The sequence below is a fragment of the Oryzias melastigma genome, linkage group LG20, assembly GCF_002922805.2.
Source record: "Oryzias melastigma strain HK-1 linkage group LG20, ASM292280v2, whole genome shotgun sequence".
Classification (NCBI taxonomy): domain Eukaryota; kingdom Metazoa; phylum Chordata; class Actinopteri; order Beloniformes; family Adrianichthyidae; genus Oryzias; species Oryzias melastigma.
Genome location: NC_050531.1, coordinates 9288920 through 9308183, shown reverse-complemented (window position 1 = coordinate 9308183; position 19264 = coordinate 9288920). Strand labels below are relative to the sequence as shown.

At 36.6% G+C, this 19264-nt stretch overlaps 2 protein-coding genes across 7 annotated transcripts in view; one reads left to right on the top strand and one right to left on the bottom strand.

Moving 5' to 3' along the window:
• Window positions 1-7495, bottom strand: part of ccdc191 (coiled-coil domain containing 191) — a 15389-nt gene extending 7894 nt beyond the window's left edge. The window contains exons 1-11 of one of the 5 annotated variants that reach the window (XM_024280063.2): window positions 7167-7495; window positions 6772-6815; window positions 6452-6493; window positions 6246-6381; window positions 5490-5642; window positions 5062-5237; window positions 4732-4955; window positions 2636-2765; window positions 1971-2161; window positions 1496-1745; window positions 580-950 (exon numbers count right to left, since the gene is read on the bottom strand). In XM_024280063.2, the coding sequence (XP_024135831.1) occupies window positions 580-950; window positions 1496-1745; window positions 1971-2161; window positions 2636-2765; window positions 4732-4955; window positions 5062-5237; window positions 5490-5642; window positions 6246-6381; window positions 6452-6493; window positions 6772-6798 (1700 nt within the window). In that variant the 5' untranslated portion in view covers window positions 6799-6815; window positions 7167-7495. Of the gene's footprint in view, window positions 1-579; window positions 951-1495; window positions 1746-1970; window positions 2162-2635; window positions 2766-4731; window positions 4956-5061; window positions 5238-5489; window positions 5883-6245; window positions 6382-6451; window positions 6494-6771; window positions 6816-7166 lie in introns of those variants that run through there. The other 4 variants (XM_024280064.2, XM_024280060.2, XM_024280062.2 and 1 more) reach the window with 4 other exon arrangements.
• Window positions 7496-7747: 252 nt separating this feature from the next.
• The window catches only part of qtrt2 (queuine tRNA-ribosyltransferase accessory subunit 2), a 12568-nt gene continuing 1051 nt past the window's right edge, over window positions 7748-19264 (top strand). The window contains exons 1-7 of one of the 2 annotated variants that reach the window (XM_024280066.1): window positions 7748-7887; window positions 7966-8172; window positions 9388-9443; window positions 10281-10357; window positions 10540-10749; window positions 10984-11183; window positions 13030-13181. In XM_024280066.1, coding sequence (XP_024135834.1) covers window positions 7970-8172; window positions 9388-9443; window positions 10281-10357; window positions 10540-10749; window positions 10984-11183; window positions 13030-13181 — 898 coding nt within the window. In that variant the 5' untranslated portion in view covers window positions 7748-7887; window positions 7966-7969. Of the gene's footprint in view, window positions 7888-7965; window positions 8173-9387; window positions 9444-10280; window positions 10358-10539; window positions 10750-10983; window positions 11184-13029; window positions 13200-19264 lie in introns of both variants that reach the window. The other variant, XM_024280065.1, reaches the window with a different exon arrangement.

Here is a 19264-nt window from a genome sequence, read left to right as displayed (position 1 = left end):
AGCTAGCATGTTGCTAAAAGATTAGCTCAATCCAAAATAAGCCCAAAGCATCTCAGTAGATGCCAAATAATCCAAAATACTAACACGTTGCTAATATATTAGTTTAAATCCAAATTAGCTAAAAAGAACTTCAGTAGATACCACATTAGCCAAAAAAACCCTAAAAAACAAAAAAAAACATAATTTTTTGGTTTTTAATTGCGTAAAATTTAAAAATGTGAAATGTATGAATACCAAAAATACAAGCGTGAATGTCCAGCACGTGCTGAACGTTTTGATACTGAAATTGCATAAGTTAAAAAGCGCACACAAATTTTGAAAAATTTCCCATTGAGTAAACATTGGCTGAAAAAATCTTATGAATTGCATAATATTTTAAATTGCATAAAAGTTAGGAATACCAAAACTACAAGCGTAAATGTCCTGAACTTTTGATACCAAGATTGCATAAAGTGTGATTTCATTTTTACATGTCAAAAAAACGTACCGAAGAAAACAAAAAGATGGAGGAGAATCACTATGACAAATACAGTATATGTCATAAATTCTATAGAAATAGTGGCATATCTACTACAGTACCTTTGCACTGGTGGGTAGTGCATAGTTTTCTCCATGTCCTCTGCAGTTTTCTCCATCTCCAGCCTCAGATCCATCATGTTCTGCTTTTCCTTCAGCCGGACGATTTGCTCCTGCTGCTCCTTCAGCAGCTTCCTCTGCTGTGTGATAATCTGCTGCTGGACGGCATGTCTGTTTTCAAACCTGCTGCCCGGCGACGCCGTCGAGCTGGTGAAGTCCTCCACCCACTGCCGGGCCTTGTGGATTTCTTCAGCAGTGGGCGCCGTATGGCGCCGGGTCACCTGCCAAGGCTCGGAAACAATACCTGTCGCATTTTTATCCTGATGGATCACGGAGCCTCCAGGAGATGAAGGGTCTGATCTGTTGTGATCTTTCTGTAGAATATATAAAAGATAAAGTGGGGGATTATGCAATGGCTGAACCAAACCAGGCAAGTCTACAGAGAGCTGGCCAATCTATTAAGACTGTCTTGCTTCAGTAATTGTGATATATAGACTGAAGAGGCCCCCCTTAAGCATCAAAGTCATGAAACTTCAATTTTTATCTCCTATTTTCGTGTCCCTCCGGCCTTTTTTACACCTTTTTTGTGCTATACGGTTACAGCAGAATCTGAGAAGAATAAAAAGCAGGGCAATTATAAAAGGTCCAGACACACATAAAACCTCAAAGAATAAATTCTTAACATTTTAGCTCCAGAAGTTTCCCTTTAAGCTTCTTCTAAAATATTCCAGTTGTCTTTTGTTAGAAGAAGACTCAAAGCAGAACATAGTTTTTTGAGTTGTCTGCAGTTTTAGGCCTTTGGAATAGCAGGGCTGGTGTTTTAGTCTCGTCTGATTCTATTTAAAAATAACTAATCACTTTGTTTTATGTGGCAAAAATCAAAGAAAAGAGAGTTGTTGAGAATTTGTCCGCCTCTCACCCTCGCTGTGGTCTCAGATTGGTTTCCCAGCTCTGGTTGAATCACTTGTGGCTGATTTGCATGAGTTATTTTGGTTTTAAGGTGGCCTTTTGCTGCAGCACTGAGTAAGGCAGTCATCTTCCGTTTGGTTTCCTGCTGCTGGGCCGAAATACGTTGTTGTTCACTCACGATCCGACGCCATATTTGCCACCCGTAAAGGCAACGGCGTAAAAGCCGCCGTCGGTCACTTTCAACAGCCAGCTGGTGTTTTCTGAAGGGGAAAAGGGATGTGAACATATTTTAATCATCTCAATTACAAAAAGACTACATCACTTTTAATTAGTGGGTGGCCAACTGGGATATTAAATTTACAGCCTAGTTATGAATGTCGGCTGTCTGGCACTGAAATGCTAGTATGAGATGATACAACCCAGCTTAACAGTGAGCTTTAAGGGCACAAAAACACTACAAAACCACTTTAGAGCTTGATTTATGCCTGTTTTCGGTTCGTAGCTCCTCCTCCGTCTTTGCCACATCTCGATGCCTTCGCGCTGCCCAAACAACTGCCCGCCACGCTCTCCACGCTCTCAGCTGCCTCCTCCAGGAATAAAAGGCCACGGCCTTACTCATCTGCAGCTGTCGCTCCCACACTGCTGAACGCCACCCAGAGAAATGCCTCTGCAGACACTGAAAGTGTGCAAAAACAGGACAACAAGTAGGAAAAATGTATTAATTCTAACCAGATTATCTTTCTAATGTCAATGAAAATTGACTAACTTGACTTGATATAAGGATATAAGGAGTGGAGACTTTTTAAATACATCTTCAACAGCTAATATTTGTGCTTTTGGGTTTTTAATTTGCTCAGTATTAATATTTTGCCTTTTTGATTTATATTGGTTTTATTAGGATACATTTTCTAAAACAACTCCTTTTTCTCAGCTAAATATTATCAGTCAAGTCATTTTATATTATATCTAGTGTGCTAAAAAAATGCCTCTCACAAATATTCTTGATAGTGTTTTGAATTTTTACAGGCAGTATTACCTTCACACCAAAAGGCTGAGGGGCATGAAAATGTCCAAACCACAGACTGCAGGACAGAAAGGTTTTAACAGACTGAGCCTTAGGCCGTTCTGAGGCTCTAGTGACGACACCAACCTTAAGGTTGTTTGTGTGAACCTTCGCTTGAATCCACTCTTCTCGATGGAGCTGCTGGACGTTCTGTTGGTGCTTTGTGGGTAGGGCTGTTTGGATGTTCGCTGTTACCTGATGCAAATCAGATCTTTTTCTGCAAAATAAAAGCACAACATCTTCCTTTTTTTGTTTGTTTGTAGATTCAGTTCAGACACCTTAAAAAGAGAGGTCAATAAACAGAAAGTAGCACAAAAGATTATTTTTTTGCTGTTCATATTTCTATCAACAGGTAAACTAACTGAATATAAAAGAGAATCATAGGAAGAGGAGTCTCGATGAAGGAAAGAGATGAAGAGGAACTCAGAGTTGAATTTTCAGTTCCTGCTTCAAAAGAAAAATTACTCATCTCAAAATTTCAAACAATTTTGGTGGGCAGAATGCATGACTATCTTATTATAAGATAAAAAAAATATTTCTAAAACATATATACCATAAATATTAAAACAGCTTTGATGTAGTGGCCTGAGGTGAACTTGCAACAGATGAGACTGTGTTTGAATGTGCTCCAGATAAATAGGTAAAACTGTGTGTAGTGCATCAATAAATGTTGCTTAAGAGACCACTATGTAAAGATAAAAACAGAAACAATGAACTTACATTTAACATAGTGGTAAAAAAAAAAAAAAAAAAAACAGATTTATGTTGCTACAAAAATGCCACTTTTGCAGAGTTTTGATGCATGCCGTTTCTATTTGGTGACTCATCTGCTAAAAAAAAAATTAAAAATTCATTGTTTGGAATGTACAGTGACAAGGAGAAGCTAATCCACTATGAATAAAGAAAGCAGTGCATAATAAAAAAAACATGAATTAAAAGCAATAAACACTTTGTTAAATTTGGATCAATGCAGTTTGGCTGTCAGTTATGCCACAACATAAAGATAAGACAAATTGAAGTTCCTTTGTTTCATGGCTGAATAGATTTCAATTACAGTGACTTGTTTTTGTGATTGGTCAACTGATGTGTGGAAGCGCCGCTTTCATATTGAGAAGAAACTCTGCGGTTAAGTTTTTGTGTGACACCACAAGTCGCACCATCTTAAACTTTTCTTTCCTCGTTAACTTTCACTTATGTCTCCTTTAAATTTTGCAGCCTGATTGGGTTCATGTAAATGAGAGATCACAGGAGAAAGGATTGTATGATGTAAACGTATGTAATTGAAGATCATAATTTCCTATTTTTAACTATAACTGCTATCTTCCACTCTTTAAGTTGTTCATCAGTGAATTAAAAAGCTATAAATCAGTTTTTCTTTGCTCAAACTACATTTCTGAAAGTAAGAAAAAATGGAAAAAGGACAATATATATCTGGAGCAACATTGAGTTTATTCTGCAACACTAGTCATGTGACTAAGCTAAACTTTTCAATATATATATATTACATTATGTTTTGTTCCAAAAATCTGTATTTAAGTTTAATTTAATGTTAAAGACCCACTCTTATTAAAAACCTGTTTTTTGTGATTTTAATATGTTTTTGTGGCAATTTTCTGATGATGGAGGACACATACATAAAGATAATTAAGCTTAAAATTCAATTTATGAATATTTATTTATTTAAATTGTTGTGAATTAGGAGCAGACAAAAAAAATGCAACTTAATTGTGATGAAAATACGTTGAGTGGGCCACAAGCTCCCTGCTCTGCTCCATTCTGATGCATCCACTTGCAGGCGAATAGATCCATGAGCGTCTTTAATTTCCTCATCCGAGCTGGAATCTGGCTCGGAACGGGATATATCCGATATTGTTTGGGATTTAATGTTAGGTTGAGGGTGTAAGTTAGCTTGTAAACAGAGTGCTCTCAGCAACAGGGAAGGGGGCGGGGTTAAATCGAGTTAATAGCCCCGCCCACAACTTAGAGGGGAATTTCTAATGAATTCCTAATGAGCTCTGCAAAAAGTGTCCTAAAAGACGGCACAGGTTTTTATATTAAAAATGACATAATGAAAAGACCACTGAAAAGAGATCAAAGATGATTTTGTGAAAGTTCATTTTTATTTTTTTACTTTTATCAGTAAACTGTGTAGTTGCAGCAGCTGCCAGCTGTGAAAACAATACCTCTGTCGAGCAAGCTGCTCCTGAGTCCTCCTCTGCTCCATCTCACGCCGCAGTCTCACCAGCTCCTGCTGCATCAGCTCCTCCTGCTTCTGTTGCTCCTGCTTCCTCCTCACCTCCTTCTCTCTCTCCCTTCTCTTTGCCTCCTGTCTGGCAGCCTGACGAGCCTCCTTCTCCCTGTGCTGCCTCTCCTTCTCAGCCTCCCGCTGCAATCTGTTTTCTCGCACCTTCAGGAGAAGTTAAAGTCGTTACTCATTTACACGTGTGTGTTTTTCTGTGTACTTAACACAGAGTATTCACAACTTTAATCAGGGGAAACGGTTTTGCACGTACTCGTCTGTGTCGAGCTTCCATAGTGAGGAGCGGGTCTCTGAACTTCTTGGGTGTTGTGTCATCGAGTACCAGTTTCTCCTTCATCACAAAGTCCAGCACTTCTCGCTCCTTCAGGTCTTGTAAAATGTTGTTCACAGCTGATTGTTCATCTTCATCACTCAGACAGGTATAGAAATCTAAAAAAAACATTCAAAATTTTAAAGAAAAAAATAGTTTCTTGGGCTTTTCCTGTTTGAATTCCTAATCCTAATTGATCTTAATCTTCAAATTTTTGTCACAAAACAGTTTGCCAATCTTTTATATGCAGTGTATCTTTTTGAAATTTTCAATTAAAAAGCATATTTTTACACTACATGGCTTAAAATACATATTTAACTGTAAGACCTTAAAGTTAAATCAAACTGAATCTTCAAAGATAAAAACAATACCATCAAAATCTCTGTGAGAGACGGTGGCAGTCTGGTTTGTAGCAGCAGCAGCAGGAAGTGTCCTTTCATCAGGACCCATCAGATCATCCTCATCCTCGATTTCCAGGTCAATTCGCATTTTACTGCTCAACCAGTTGCTCAGAAGCTCCTGAGCTGCAACATGAACCAAATGTGTTAAGGAGTTTGTGACAAATGATCTTTTCCCAAACCAAACTCATCTCATTAAAAGCAATAAATACATTCTCATGTCCTTTTTTTGTCATGTCCATGCCATTATTAGCAAACCGCTGACAGGCTGCAATGTTATTTTTAGAGAGCGGTGACTTTCTTAATCGCAGTTCTGCCCTGCTGTATTGCTGTTCCCTTAATGGCCCTGTTCACATTGTCGACTTTCTAAAAAAAAAAAAAAAGTGGTTTTGTGACCTTGAATGCTCCCATTGTCCCTCTGAAGTACAAATTTGTGAATCATTAGAAAATTAATTGAAATAAAACTTATATTTGCTAATTGACATTTACTGCAGATTTTAGTCATTGTGTTTCTCCTGTTAGAGGTTTGGGCCATAAATTATATTTCTATAAGAGTGACGGATTCTTGAATCCCTTTGAATATTGTTTCATGTAGCTCAGCAGGCGTTGTGCCCCAAAAAACAATTAATAATCACATATTGCAGAACAGTGGCAAAGAAATGTGTTAAGTTTTCAGATCAAAGTGCCATGCATCTGTGCAGCGATGAACCCATACGTTATCATGTTTACCTTCATTGTAAGCCTCATCGTGATCTCTTAACTGTGCTGCGCTGTGCAGAGGCATGGCTAACCCCCTGGTTCCCGAATGAGGCTTTTTGTGGGCAAAAACTTGAGAAACTGCAAACTCCGAGGCCATCTCGACTCGCTGAAAAAGACAAACAGCTGACCAAAATGTAAGTGATAAATAAATCCCGACCAATAAACACTTTTCTCACCTTCTTCCAGATGTCATTACCACCATTCTTCTCAAGTTTCTGCTTTTAGAAGAACAAATATTTCAGGTGAAAGCTGCTCCGCTTGCAAAGAAAGCGTAAAGCTCTTATAGAAATATAGGTCTTATGGTCACTATTGCCTGTTTGAAAATCCCCAGACTAGTTTAGTGACACCTTGAGCTGTAGAAACAGTTTAGAAATGGGGGGTGTCTGAGCCAAGAGCCTGATATCTGCAGATTATTTCACAGAAAAGCTTAGCTATTGCCTTAAATCCACAGATTACCTCAGAATCATTTCCCAGACTTCAAAAAGTCAGTGCTCACCAGCAGCAATTCGGCTATCTCAGTCATACTGCAGGGGTGTACAGCTGCAAGCACAAGAGTATCAAAGAAAGACCTGTGTGTGCTGTTTAATCTTCTGACATGAGCCAGACTTCCATATGCTGCATGGAAAATTTGATTCTTCTTCATTTAAATATGCAATTTCAGGATGCAACTACAATTTCGTTTATAGATATTTCTCTCCTATCGCTGCTAAAAGATCTAGGAGGTTAAAGAGGGCTGAGAAAGGATTTAAGATTTTCAATTTAGATAGAATTTATCTGAGCACTACAATTTATTGTGTGAAGCAAAAGGTTACTTTTTTAATTGCTTTTTTCAATAGAAAGGAAATGATTACAGACAGTCGATTCTTTCGATTGACCAATTTTCAAACTTACCTTGGTTGCAGAACTAAGCCTTTTCCACCTGAACAGGTGAGAATTGTTGCCAGAGAACGCCATTACAGCTTTTATAGACTCCGCTTTTAGAACTACAACTCCCTAAACCTTTTGTGCGTGACTTGTTTTCCTTTTAGTCAGTAAAAACACACATTCAATTAATTTCTTTCATGAAAAGTATTTTCAAGTTATGTCGAAGCACAGAGAACTTAATACCGTCAAAAAAGGATTATGGGTAATGTAGTACGTTAACAGTTTTTCTTGGTAGATGGTATCAAAAAAGGGAAAAAAATAAACTACATGTCCCACTAAAGCCGTGAATCGGAAGTTTCTTCAGTAACTATGACAACTCCATTCCCTTCTACAAACTAGACGACAGTCTTCGAATTCGTGACATTTTGAAGTCCCTCTTTTTTAAAAGCGTCTATCAAATAACAAAAACACCCACAGTATCGTGAATTTTGTCATTTTTAGGCGAAAGAAAGAGTAGAGGCCCGGAATGTGAAAGTTTTTGTCAATCGTCGTTCTCGATGACGACATATTCCCGCGACTTGTAGTTCCTTTGCGGCATAAGTTTTTAGCTCGAAGAAAACGATTATCTAGTTCACTAAATGGAATTTTATATAAACTAATCAACATATTTATACGTTTTTACAAAGCGTTTCACCTCAGGAGGATACAACTACTTTGAATAGCGAAATATTTGCAAACATAGTTGCACGTGAGTAGAAATGCTAGTTAGCCACGTTGCTAGCTCTCTCAATTGAGTCTAAGTTGAATGTTTATTGAACTGCTGCAGGGAGATGAAGCTGGAGCTTTCCCGCGTGATACAAGGAGGAGCTCGTTTGGGTGTTCTGCAGGGGATCGGGAGGACTGGGCAGCTCTCCCTTAAGGTCCCGGGGTGTTTGCTGTACACACACTTTGGCACCGTCCCACATCTCACCCAGGACACGCTACAAACGATCAGCATCCTCCCCTCTGTCACCCAGGTCACTCTGTCTAACATGTAAGACAAAACCCATCACATAACCCGTTTATATGCATACTGAAAAATCTGATCATTGTCTGAAATCTTAATTATTAAGTTAATCAACTTATTATACCAATTGTTAAATCTGATGTACTTAAATATACCCACAAAAATCAGAAAACTGGGGAAAAGTCTGATAAATATCAACAAGAAAATGTGATGCATTTACATGCTGCTCTTAAATCTGATGATTTAAAAAAAATCTGGCATAAATCTTACACATCTATTATGCTTTAGGTTTTTGATAAACCCACAGAGAAAATATTATTCATCAAGATTGACTTGACCTAGAAGTACAGCAATGTTTTTCTTGTTTAGTTTTCCTGATTTTATTATTTTTTCCAACCTGGATTTGTAATCTAAGATATCTGCAGCACTGAGCATTTCTTTGTGCAAATTAAATAACTTTCAATCTTCTCGGTTAGGTCGGCATCATTTGTCAAGCTCTAAGAAAGTGACTATAGAATTACATTTACAGATTTTTAAAGCATTTTTAACAAGTTGTGCTGAGTCTAGTGTGATACAAAAGACATAAACTACAATCTAACAATACAATCATTGCCTCTTGAATTGCATAACTTGTTCTGCATCTGAGGATGCAACTGGAGGCTCTATTGATGGAATTACTACAAATATAGAGTATTCTATGCCAAATGGACATCAGCAGAAAGCTATTTTTCTAACGAGGATTTAGCAAAGGGATAATCTGGATTATTCCCTAACAATCAGATTTCTATATCATATATACTTGTTTATCTATTGGATTTTACATTTCAAATTATGTTTTAAAAAAAGGAGAATTATGCTTAATGTCACTTTGTAAGTAAAAAACAATAAGCCAAGATGTAAACAGACAACTAAAGAAGCATGCAGCCTATTTTGTGGATATATTAACTCTTTAGGACAGTTCTGGGACAATAGTATTGACAAATTTTAACAATATAAGGTCATATATTTAATAAAATTTATAGTTGGTCTTAACTTTTAGATAAATCTAAATAATGACTTAGTCATGCAAATCAGGGATTTTAATTTTTCTTATTACTGGATTCCTGAAGTGCATTTAAACACATCAAATCAGATTATTCCAGCAGCTATCTGACCAGTTATCTGATTTTTGTGGGTCAGTAAAAAGACTTATTGCCCGGCTGACCCTGTTTTAACCTGCATCTCCATCACGTGTCTCACCAGAGCGGAGCACCAAGAGGTGCTGGAAGAGTTTAAGGATGGATTCAAGAAGTTTGCAGGTACAATTCATGATTCTTCTCTTCTTTTGCTCCATTTTGGTTGATATTTGACTGAGTGAGGGTAATTGAGAAAGAAAGCCGAGACAATGATTTTAAGCTTTCTTCTCTCTTTTACTGTGAAGCACCTTGGTACACCTAATGGCATTTCAAAGCTCTTTATAAGTAAAGCTTCATTTATTCATAATATTTCATATGCATTATGAGTGTAATTATTGTAATACCTTTTTTTCATATGTCTGTCTCCTTGGGGCTGACCTATATTTTTAAAGAAAAAAGTTAAAACATGTAAACAGCAATCAAAAACCCAATTAAAGAAACCTACTGTCATATAAACTTCTTTTTTTATCTTTTTAAGCAAAGAATATTTTAAGTCACAAAATTATTATGCAAAAGTCGATTTTAGAAGTTGCATTTTTACAACAAAAATGCAACTTTTTTCCTAGTGGTATTTATTTAAATAATTATCATGGAGAAAAAAGATTGATAAACTTTATTGTCAGACCTCAAAGGTTGAAATTTACTATATTTTTATAATGAAAACACAACACATGAAAACTCGTGTGTTATCTGTAACTGTATTAACTGTAAATTCATAATATGAAAACAATATTTTGGACAGAAAATTAAAAACTTGTTTAAAGCTTAGCAAAAATATAATTAACATTGTCTTTATATCAGAGTTTTTGCCAACCATGGTTTGAAAGTGTCAGTTTTCTGTGTTTACTAACAGAAAAGAAGCCCTTTTCTTCTATTTTTATTTAGTTTTCACCCGTCACACGTTCCCTGCCTTTTTCCATCTTGTCTCTCAGTGACTGATGCACTGATTCTCTTTTTCAGGGCTCCACGATACAGTACTTTACTGCTCACTGCATGACCCTGCAACACGCAGCCCGACAGGTTATGCGACCAACAAGGTGAGCTGCAGCACCAGCTGATGTGTTTGTCTTTGCACACACGTCGTCTCTCACTCGGCTGCAGTTCATGAGAAAAATATACAAAAGACAACCTGATCTCAGTTTTGAGCTACAATGTTTTTACTTGTAGTGACACTCCATTGCAGCATGTCTCCTCACTTGATATTTCTGTTGTCACACAGACCGTGTCTGTGTGGGGCAGTGGTGGGCGGATAGAGCTGACAGCATCTAAGTTCATGGCTCTCCTGAAGACGGTGAAGCCCGACTGGTATCAGAGCATGGCAGACGGAGAGACCTGGCCGGCCAACACGTCTCGAAAAAGGATCCGGAAGTCTGTGGATCGAACTCTGGCTTACTTGGATGAATGCCTGTTGGTGCACCAGAAATCCCAGGTACACACATTCACTAAATACAAGCAGTCCCACAATGTGTGGGTGCTGACACAGCTGCTTTATTCAGACTAGTATGCATGTGTTGTGGAACGTGTAAATAAAAAAGTCTCAGATATGAAAATGATGATGTCTTCCTTTTTTAGTTTGTCTAGTCAGCCTTTTTATCTTTACGTTTGTATATATTCTGAAAGATTTTTTTAGTCTTTAATCACCACTGTGTCTGCATCGTGCCAGGGCCTGGACGGAGTTGAGCTGTTTGGGGTGGTGGAGGGAGGAGACGTCATGGAAGAAAGAGTACGCTCAGCTAGGGAGACGGCTAAGAGGCCTGTGGCAGGATTCTGCCTGGATGGGCTCCAAACTGGCTCTGTGGACCAGGCTCTGAGGACCCAGCTCATCACTTCTATGACCAAGGAGCTGCCTGAGGACAAACCAAGGTTTGCCTGCTTCAAACTCTGAGAAATAACATAACTTTTTTGGTTTAGAGCAACAAAAAATGCGAATATTTAAGCAGAATCAGATGAAAAGTGGTTTGATTTCCTTTCTTTTTTAGTAAAAGTCAAAAAGATATTTACTAACCAAATAAATGAATAAAAGTAATGTGCTCTGTAGAGAAGAAACAAACATGTGGTGCCATCAATTATTTCCATAATTGACTTCCTGATTGCTTTCTTAGGTTAGCACTCAATTAATCCACACAATTAGGAAATAACAAATATTTTTCAATCAGATGATTATGGCGAAGAATTAAGGCCACAATAGAAGAAGAAAAATAGGCAAATATATGAGAACAAAGTAGTAAAATTATGAGGAAAAAGTCAAAATTTGACGAGGATAAAGTTGTACAATTATGAAAAAAAAATCAACAATTTAAGAGGATAAAGCTGTAAATGTATGCTTTAAAAAGTTGTAATTTTACAAGGAAAAAGTCCCCCTTTTTAAAAATAAGATGTCAATTTAGATATTAAAATTAATACAAGAAAGACAGTAAGAGTAATCAGACGGACATCACACTGCTTAAGAATCTTGATGCATCTGCTTTACATATTTTGTAAATGTACATATGTATTATTATCAAACTACAACTTTGTTTTTGAAAAAACTTTATTTCTCCTTAGTGAAAATATGACTTTTTAAATTAAAAAATTGAGATTTTATTCTCGTAAAATATTGACTTTTTTTCTAATAATTGTACAACTTTATTTTCATTAAAAATGTGATTTTTTTTCATATAATTTTATGACTATTATCATCAAACTACAACTTTATTTTTGAAAAAAGACATAGCTTTTTCCTAGTAAAATTAAAACTTTTGAATTAGTAAATTTGCAATTATATTCTAATAAAATGTTTACTGTTTTTCTAAAAATTTTACAACTCTAATCTCTTAAAAACTTGAGATTTTTTCACATAAAATTTTGACTTTCTTTCATTTTATCGTGACTTTTTTTGTAAAATTTAGAGTTGTTTCTCGTATTTTACAAATGTATTTTCTTATGTGTATTTTCTTTATGGTGGCCCTAATATTTTATTGTAGATAGATTTTTCTTCATAATTTTTCTGGAAGATGCTCTAAATACATTTTAAATCTATTAAAAAATCAGTAAATTATTGAGATTAGTTTTTTTTTCTTTAAAGAATTTCCTGTCATTTTTGTATTTCTTTTTTCACTTAAAATCTATGTGTTTCATATAAACTCATGGAGTGATGAAAAATCCCCCTTTTTTTTTGAAGATAGTCTTTATTTTCTTAAATATTTCCTTCAAAGACACAAGGACAAACTTCTGCTGGAAGTTGTTTACTCCAGACTAAATTAGCATGTCAGATACTTGTGTCTGGAGGCTGTCTGACATGAGCACTTCTCTGCTGGAGGCGATGGAGGAGCTCCTCTAGCTGTTAGCGGCTTTCTCTGTTTTGGTGGAGCAGTGAAAAGTGCTAGTCTCGTAGTGGGAGCACCCCTGCGAGCTTTGCTTGGTTAGTCTATCTTATAGACCGTGGGGCATGTACTCCTGCTGGTTTTCCTAGCTGGGAGGAGGTGTAGCTTCCATGCAGAAACTTGGGAAGAGTCATTATCGAATGCTAAATTGGGCTTGACCTTGATGCCTGCAGGCAGTGAGAGACAGCTAGTTAACTGAAAGCTGAAACACCCAAGGGTGTGCATGTTGTTGAGAGCTCTGCTGATGTTTGTCTGGCAGTGCTATGTTGAAGACATGTTGTATTAATGTTTAATGCATCCTGCTGTGTTTTTTTTTTTTTTTTTTTGGATGTGCACGTCATTATCAGGCTGCTGCAGGGCGTGGGGCGACCTGATGAAGTGCTGGCATGCGTGGAGGCAGGCGTGGACTTGTTTGAGGGTTTCTTCCCATTCCAGGTGACGGAGCGAGGATGCGCTCTCTGCTTCAATTACGACGTCTCGCCGGACCCAGAGCGCGCAGGTAGAGCGCCCCAGACAGGTGTGGTGAAGAGCTGTGCCGTACATTAACTAGCTGAAGCTAGTCTGGACACACATTGTAGCAGATTGGTGTTGTTGGATGGATCTTACACTAGGAAAGGCAATTAGAATTAGTTTGGTTTGCTTTCACAGTGCATCTATAAGGGTGAAATAATCCTTAAGCACCGCAGCTTTACTAACATTCCTTAAATTTCCATAACTCTTCAATGTTTTACACAACAAAAGTAATGCAGACGGATTCTGAAGCTGAGAAAAGCAGCTTTGAGCTTTACCGTAGTAAAGTGTTAACTAAACCAACGTAAACCATCTGATTCTGATGCCCACCTTTGGTTAGTTGTGCAACATAGCAGCTCAATGTTGCTTTATTTGCGCCAGAATTTGCTGGAATTACATTAACTGTCTCAACAAAGGCAGAATTCAAATTCTTCCCCCACGGCTTCTCCCTACCCCTCCAATTGTAGTGGCATTTGAAGGTGTGGGGTTGTCAGGTATAGATTTTTTTAAGGGCTAAGTTAGCGCGTCACGCTGTCTTGCAGAGGAGAAATGCATTTCTTCACAGAAGTTTACATTTAAATGTAAGTTTTTTTTTGTTTTAGCATGACCTTTTTATAACGCAAAAACCAATGTCACATATTTTTCTGAGCGCTAGCAGCTCCACGCTAACTTAACTGACCGGCAGCTATTGATGACATCATCAAGTGGGAGTAATGTCCAAATTTGAAAACACAATTTTTTCGTATTGCTTCGATTGGAGTGCTAAATGTAGGGTAGGGAGACTCAGGGTTAAAACAGAAAAGTCCTTTCTGCGTAATTCTGACTTGTACACAATTTTTAAGTTCTATGTGACCTTATTTTTCTTTTTTTTAAATCTAAGGCAATTAAAAAATAACTTTTGTACCATTTCAAGCTTTTCATTGGACCTTATTATCTTTAACTGCAAAAAATAACTCAGATTATTGGGGTGTTCTAAATCTTTTGGTCATCAAAAATATAACTTTAAGTACATTTTAAGAACACATTTATTTTTTAATTGTAAAAATCAGGCTTTTTAAACTTTTTAACATCAGACCTGTCGCTGGCGACAGCAAAATAACTCTCTGAATTTCGAAACTCTTTCACAGTTCACCATTTTTTTGGCTAAAAACAGCACAATCATAATTAAAAGACAGCGTAGATCAAAGGATGGTCGGCGTAGAACTTTAACTCGCCTTTAGAAATTTTCTTTACTTCACCATAGATGTAATGCTATTCCTTCCTGCTTCTTTAAATTCCTCTTTGTTTCATGTCAATCTCTATAATAAATGATTTGTGTCAGCTGAGGCAGAATTTTTCATGAACTCGTTCCCCTGTTCCCATTAAAGAGCAATCTGTAACTGTCACTCCTTTTTGGACAGCTGAAGGTGAAAATTACTTTTGAATTTTGGCAGCATTTTCCTTTTCACTTGTGTTTTTTAGACAAGAAAATGACCTTTCAAAGCTACTTTGACCAAAAGCAGATAATTACATTTTTAATGAAACATACGATGAAAGAAATGAGCCTCAAACGATGGGAAGCGCCGGCATTTCACTTCAGGAGCTTGTAAATGCGCTGGGGCAAACCTAAATGAGAGTCATTTAGAAGTTTGTGTATGAAGTCTCTCTTCCAATAATTATGACTCTTAAATAAAATGTGATCTTCATGGGAAATTTGATCCTCTTGCATGAAATGCTTGAATTAGTGGGATATCTGTACATTGGAGAGATACGGTTAGACCAGTGAGACAAGCGTTCCGTTTATAAATATGCTTACAGCCTTTTAGAAGTGGAAATGGGCTTTGATGTTTTTTAATTGTGCAGAATTGCATTTGACTGATTATACTGACTTGATGATTGAATAATGAGCCTGGCAGGGATTGTTAATTTCTGTTGGAAGAGCCTCTGATGTTGAGTTAAAAATGCATGTAAGTACATTTTTTGTGGGTTTTACATAAGCTAAAAAGAAGTTTGTCACACTTTTGCTTGGAGTTGCACCATAAATTTACCTACACACTGAATAAAACTGTTGGTACTCCATCTTTGATGAAAGAGAACGCTCAACAGACGTAATAATAAACACGGATGTCCTCATTATCAATTAATGCAAATGTTTAGTTTTAGCTAATGAAGTAATTTTGGGGAAATACTTAATGAAGCTTTACTTGTGTTTTTAAATCCTAAGAATGGACGACATAAGGAGAAGAAGAGCGTTTTCCTGGGAGATTAGACCGAAAATCATAGACACAAAGAACAAATCGCTCCAGCAGCTTAATGATGGAGAACTGATGACGAATTAAAGAGATTGTAGATAGAAATGAGAACTGAAGACCCCAGAATGACCTCTAAAGACATTAAAGATGAACTCCACTCTGCAAAAACAGGCCCTTAAGTAATAAATCAAAAATTCTAAACCTATTGGTAGATTTTCTTTATATAAACAAAAAAAAATCTGACAATTGGTTAAGAAAAATGTTTTGATTTGCTATTAAAAAACTATTTTAAGTCAGTTGCAAGTCAGAAAGTAAGACAATTTTTGCTTGAAACATTTACTTTAAGATTCAGTTTTTCTCTGCAAGGTCAAGGAGTAACAGAAAGTTTTTTGAGCCCAAGTGGATTTCATGCAGATGGACACACTTGCTGAATGGAAATCATAAAAAAAATAGATTGTAATTTGGTACAGTTTGTATTGGCAAAGAAATGTCTTTGGAGAGACAAAAACCAAAGACAAAACCAAAATTAAACTTTTTAGTACGGCCCATCAGCACCCAGAAAACCATCCTTACTGTAAAGCACGGAGGAGGTCCAGTTATGGTCTGGTGTTGCTTTGTTGCATTTGGGCGTCAAGAAAAAATTAAGTTATAATTTTTGCTCTCCAAACTAATTTAATTATTTTTACTGATTCTATTGATCTGCTTTTCCTTTTCTTTTCATTTTTCTATGAATTATTTCTCTTTTCAATTTTAATTTCAGTGAGATTTTTCTTTCATTAGCAGAAATGTACCAACAATTTTATCCACATGTGTCAGTGTGAAGAGCCTCCGCGGTGTGGTCAATAAATGACTAACCCTCTGCTTCAAGAGGCACTTTTCTCATCATGAAAGCAAAATTAGTTTGTTTTTGTCGTCGGTCCTTGGAAGAAGCGGAGGACAATGGGCGAAATAAATGGTTGGAGTATCTCTTCGCAGATAAAGCGAGGTATCGGTTAAGAGCAGGTCTCTCAGCCTGTTGTTTTGTGAAGGGCTTAAGAAGTGCTGCGTCAAGAGCACGGAACAGGCGGGACTGCTGGCAGGTTTGTGGTTAATTAGAAAATTGTGATAAAGTCACCTGACAGAGGGAAGTTTGGCTATCAGGGAGCATCTCATGTCAGGGCGCACTAACTGATTCTCCACGGGGCGCATAATGGAGTTCAGCCGAGGTGTGTTCCCTGTTGGAGACAAACCCAAAGTGCAGTTTTAATTTCCCTGCAGGCCAATTACAAAAACATTTTGGAACATGGGTTAGCACCTTTACGCTCAAATTAAGGTCCTTCTTGATGGCACAAGTCATATGTCTTAGTTTATTCGTGCAGATTTTTTTATTTTTATTATTCAGTCAAACTTTAGGAATGTCGAAGGAAAGTCATAGCATTCATTTTCTGGTTTTTAAGAATATCAACAAGGATGTTTTTCAGCTATTGCACTAATGTGTGCAGAATCTGTCCAAACAAGTGTTTTTCAATCTCCTCGTCACTAAATTATTAAAAAAAAACATTTTGATCTCATTGAGTTTGAGTTATAGTCAGAAATGAGCACATCTGTGTAAAGGAAAAGGAGATTTATATTACAAAATAAGAGCGTTTCTGGAAGAAGAAATGTCTTCTGATGGATGATGCCTAGAATTGTATCTGAAATGAGTATAATTATTTGCTTGATATAACAGCTGTTTTCTGTAAATTCTCTTCTGAGTTTTGCTATAAAATGAAGGCACAGATGTATCCAAATTCCAGATTGTTCGTTTTGCATCAAAAGCGAGATTCTCTTTTACATCAAAGTTACTGTATTTTTTATTCTCACCACATGTGTCGCATAATTAATTAATATTATGCAAATTCTTAATTTTTTTTAAAATTTCTAATAAGATGTTTACATTAATCTGGTGTTTATATGTTACAGTTGCAATAAAATCATGTAGAGTTTTTTTTTTTAGTTTTTGTCAGAGAAATGCAATAAAGGTAAAGCAGTTTATTGTGATATATTTTTACTGGTGGACTTCTATCAGCTGGTGGGCGTGGCCTGTCCTATCCAAATTTACCACACCTCTTCTGCTCAATAAGAGCAACAAAAATTAAATAGGAACTCTCCTTTGGATAAATACTGTTTTGAAGATTTTGTTTCTGCTTGAAACAAGTTCGTGAACTCATTGAGGCAGTAAGGGGGTTCAAATCTCTTAAAGAGAGAAGCAGGGGCACAGCTACAGGGGGGCCAGGGAGGGCAGCTGCCCCTCCAGGAAAAATTTTGCCTGCCCCAAATTTTGAATCATATTTATTGACAAAGACTAAATAAATTCTTTTTAAGCATTACCATAGCTAAAAGAACTGATGTTTTAGTATAATAAATGCAACAATAATACAACTTTTTGAAATATATATTTTTATAGTTGGAAAAGTTGCTTCTTAAAAAAGATATAAGTGTGTCGAGCAAAAAAAAGCATAGTGGAAAATTAATGAATTTGGACAAAAAAATGTGTTCAAGTTATTAAAACTGAAAGGATTTAGGAAAACCATCATTTCTTAAGGAAAATGATTGTATAACTCACTGATATATTTGAAAGTGGGAGTAAAGCATCAACAGATTTGGGATTAAACAGCAGTTTAAGGTAAAGAAATCCACTTTTTATAAAAGTAATTGCAGTAAAAAAACAAAAAGATTTGAATTTGCCAAAGAGCATACATCTGAAAGAGCAAATTTAGTCTGATGAAGAGTAATGGGTTTGTCTGGGCAAGAAGGGCAGACCGAGTGATGGATCCATAATGTCTCTACCATACAAATCTGCGATGCTACGACTCCTGGAGTTAGGAGTCCAAAGATCCAGGTCATCGTTATCCCCGAATATATTCCTCTTCAAGTCCAGACCTTAACCAAAGTGAATCTTTGGGATCTACTGCAGGTTTTTGCACTGTGGTCTTTTCTCTCATTCGTCCAAAATCTTTATATAATAAAATTCTGGATATAAATCAAAATGATGCATATATGACAGAGACATCTCAACAAAAGTCTTAAGAAGTGTCCATTGTTCTGTCACGAGAACTAGACACTCGTGACAGAACATTGGACAACACATTTTTACTGTATGTGGTTCAGAAATGCTTTAAAATACTTTTATTGCATTTCCTGAGTAATCAAAAAGCATCAATCACGCAGCCCACACCGATCTATCTGTCAAATTCAAGAGTTTTAATCATTTTAGCTCCGAGTGGCCTCGCTTTAACAGACTCTAATGACATGTATGAAAAGAGTTTTTGTGATTTTGTAACGTCTGATGTTTCTGCAGCGTTTCTTACTATTATTAGTTGAAAATAAATTCCTGTTAAATTGCAACATTTGTGGTTAATCACAGAGAAGCATTCACATTAGGTTGATGGATTGGTTATTTCATGTCGACTGAGAGTGTGGCTCTGCTGTGAGGACAGGTGGATGGATGTGCATTTCTTCTGTTTGCTTTCTTGTGGGGTTTCTTACAAAGGTTTTGACAGGAAAAAGCTTTTGGAGCTGTGCGCCCAGACCCCTTCCCTGCCTTTTTTGTCCTTAAAGGTGGAGATCTGGATCTCTACTGAAATAGAATTAGCAATTTTGGCTCCAAATTGAATTAAAATGTGCTTTTCTGTGTTGTTTCATTCTGAAAACATCTATCTGTTTCAGTGCATTTTTTTCCTTTTAGCTTTAATATCTGTTATTGATGCTCTTTTCTTTTGTTTAATATAGAAATCTTATCTTTTACATTCATAACTTTTTTCTTTTTGCTATCTGTGGTCATTTTGTGCCATTTTATTCTTATCTTCTCTCAGCTCCATGC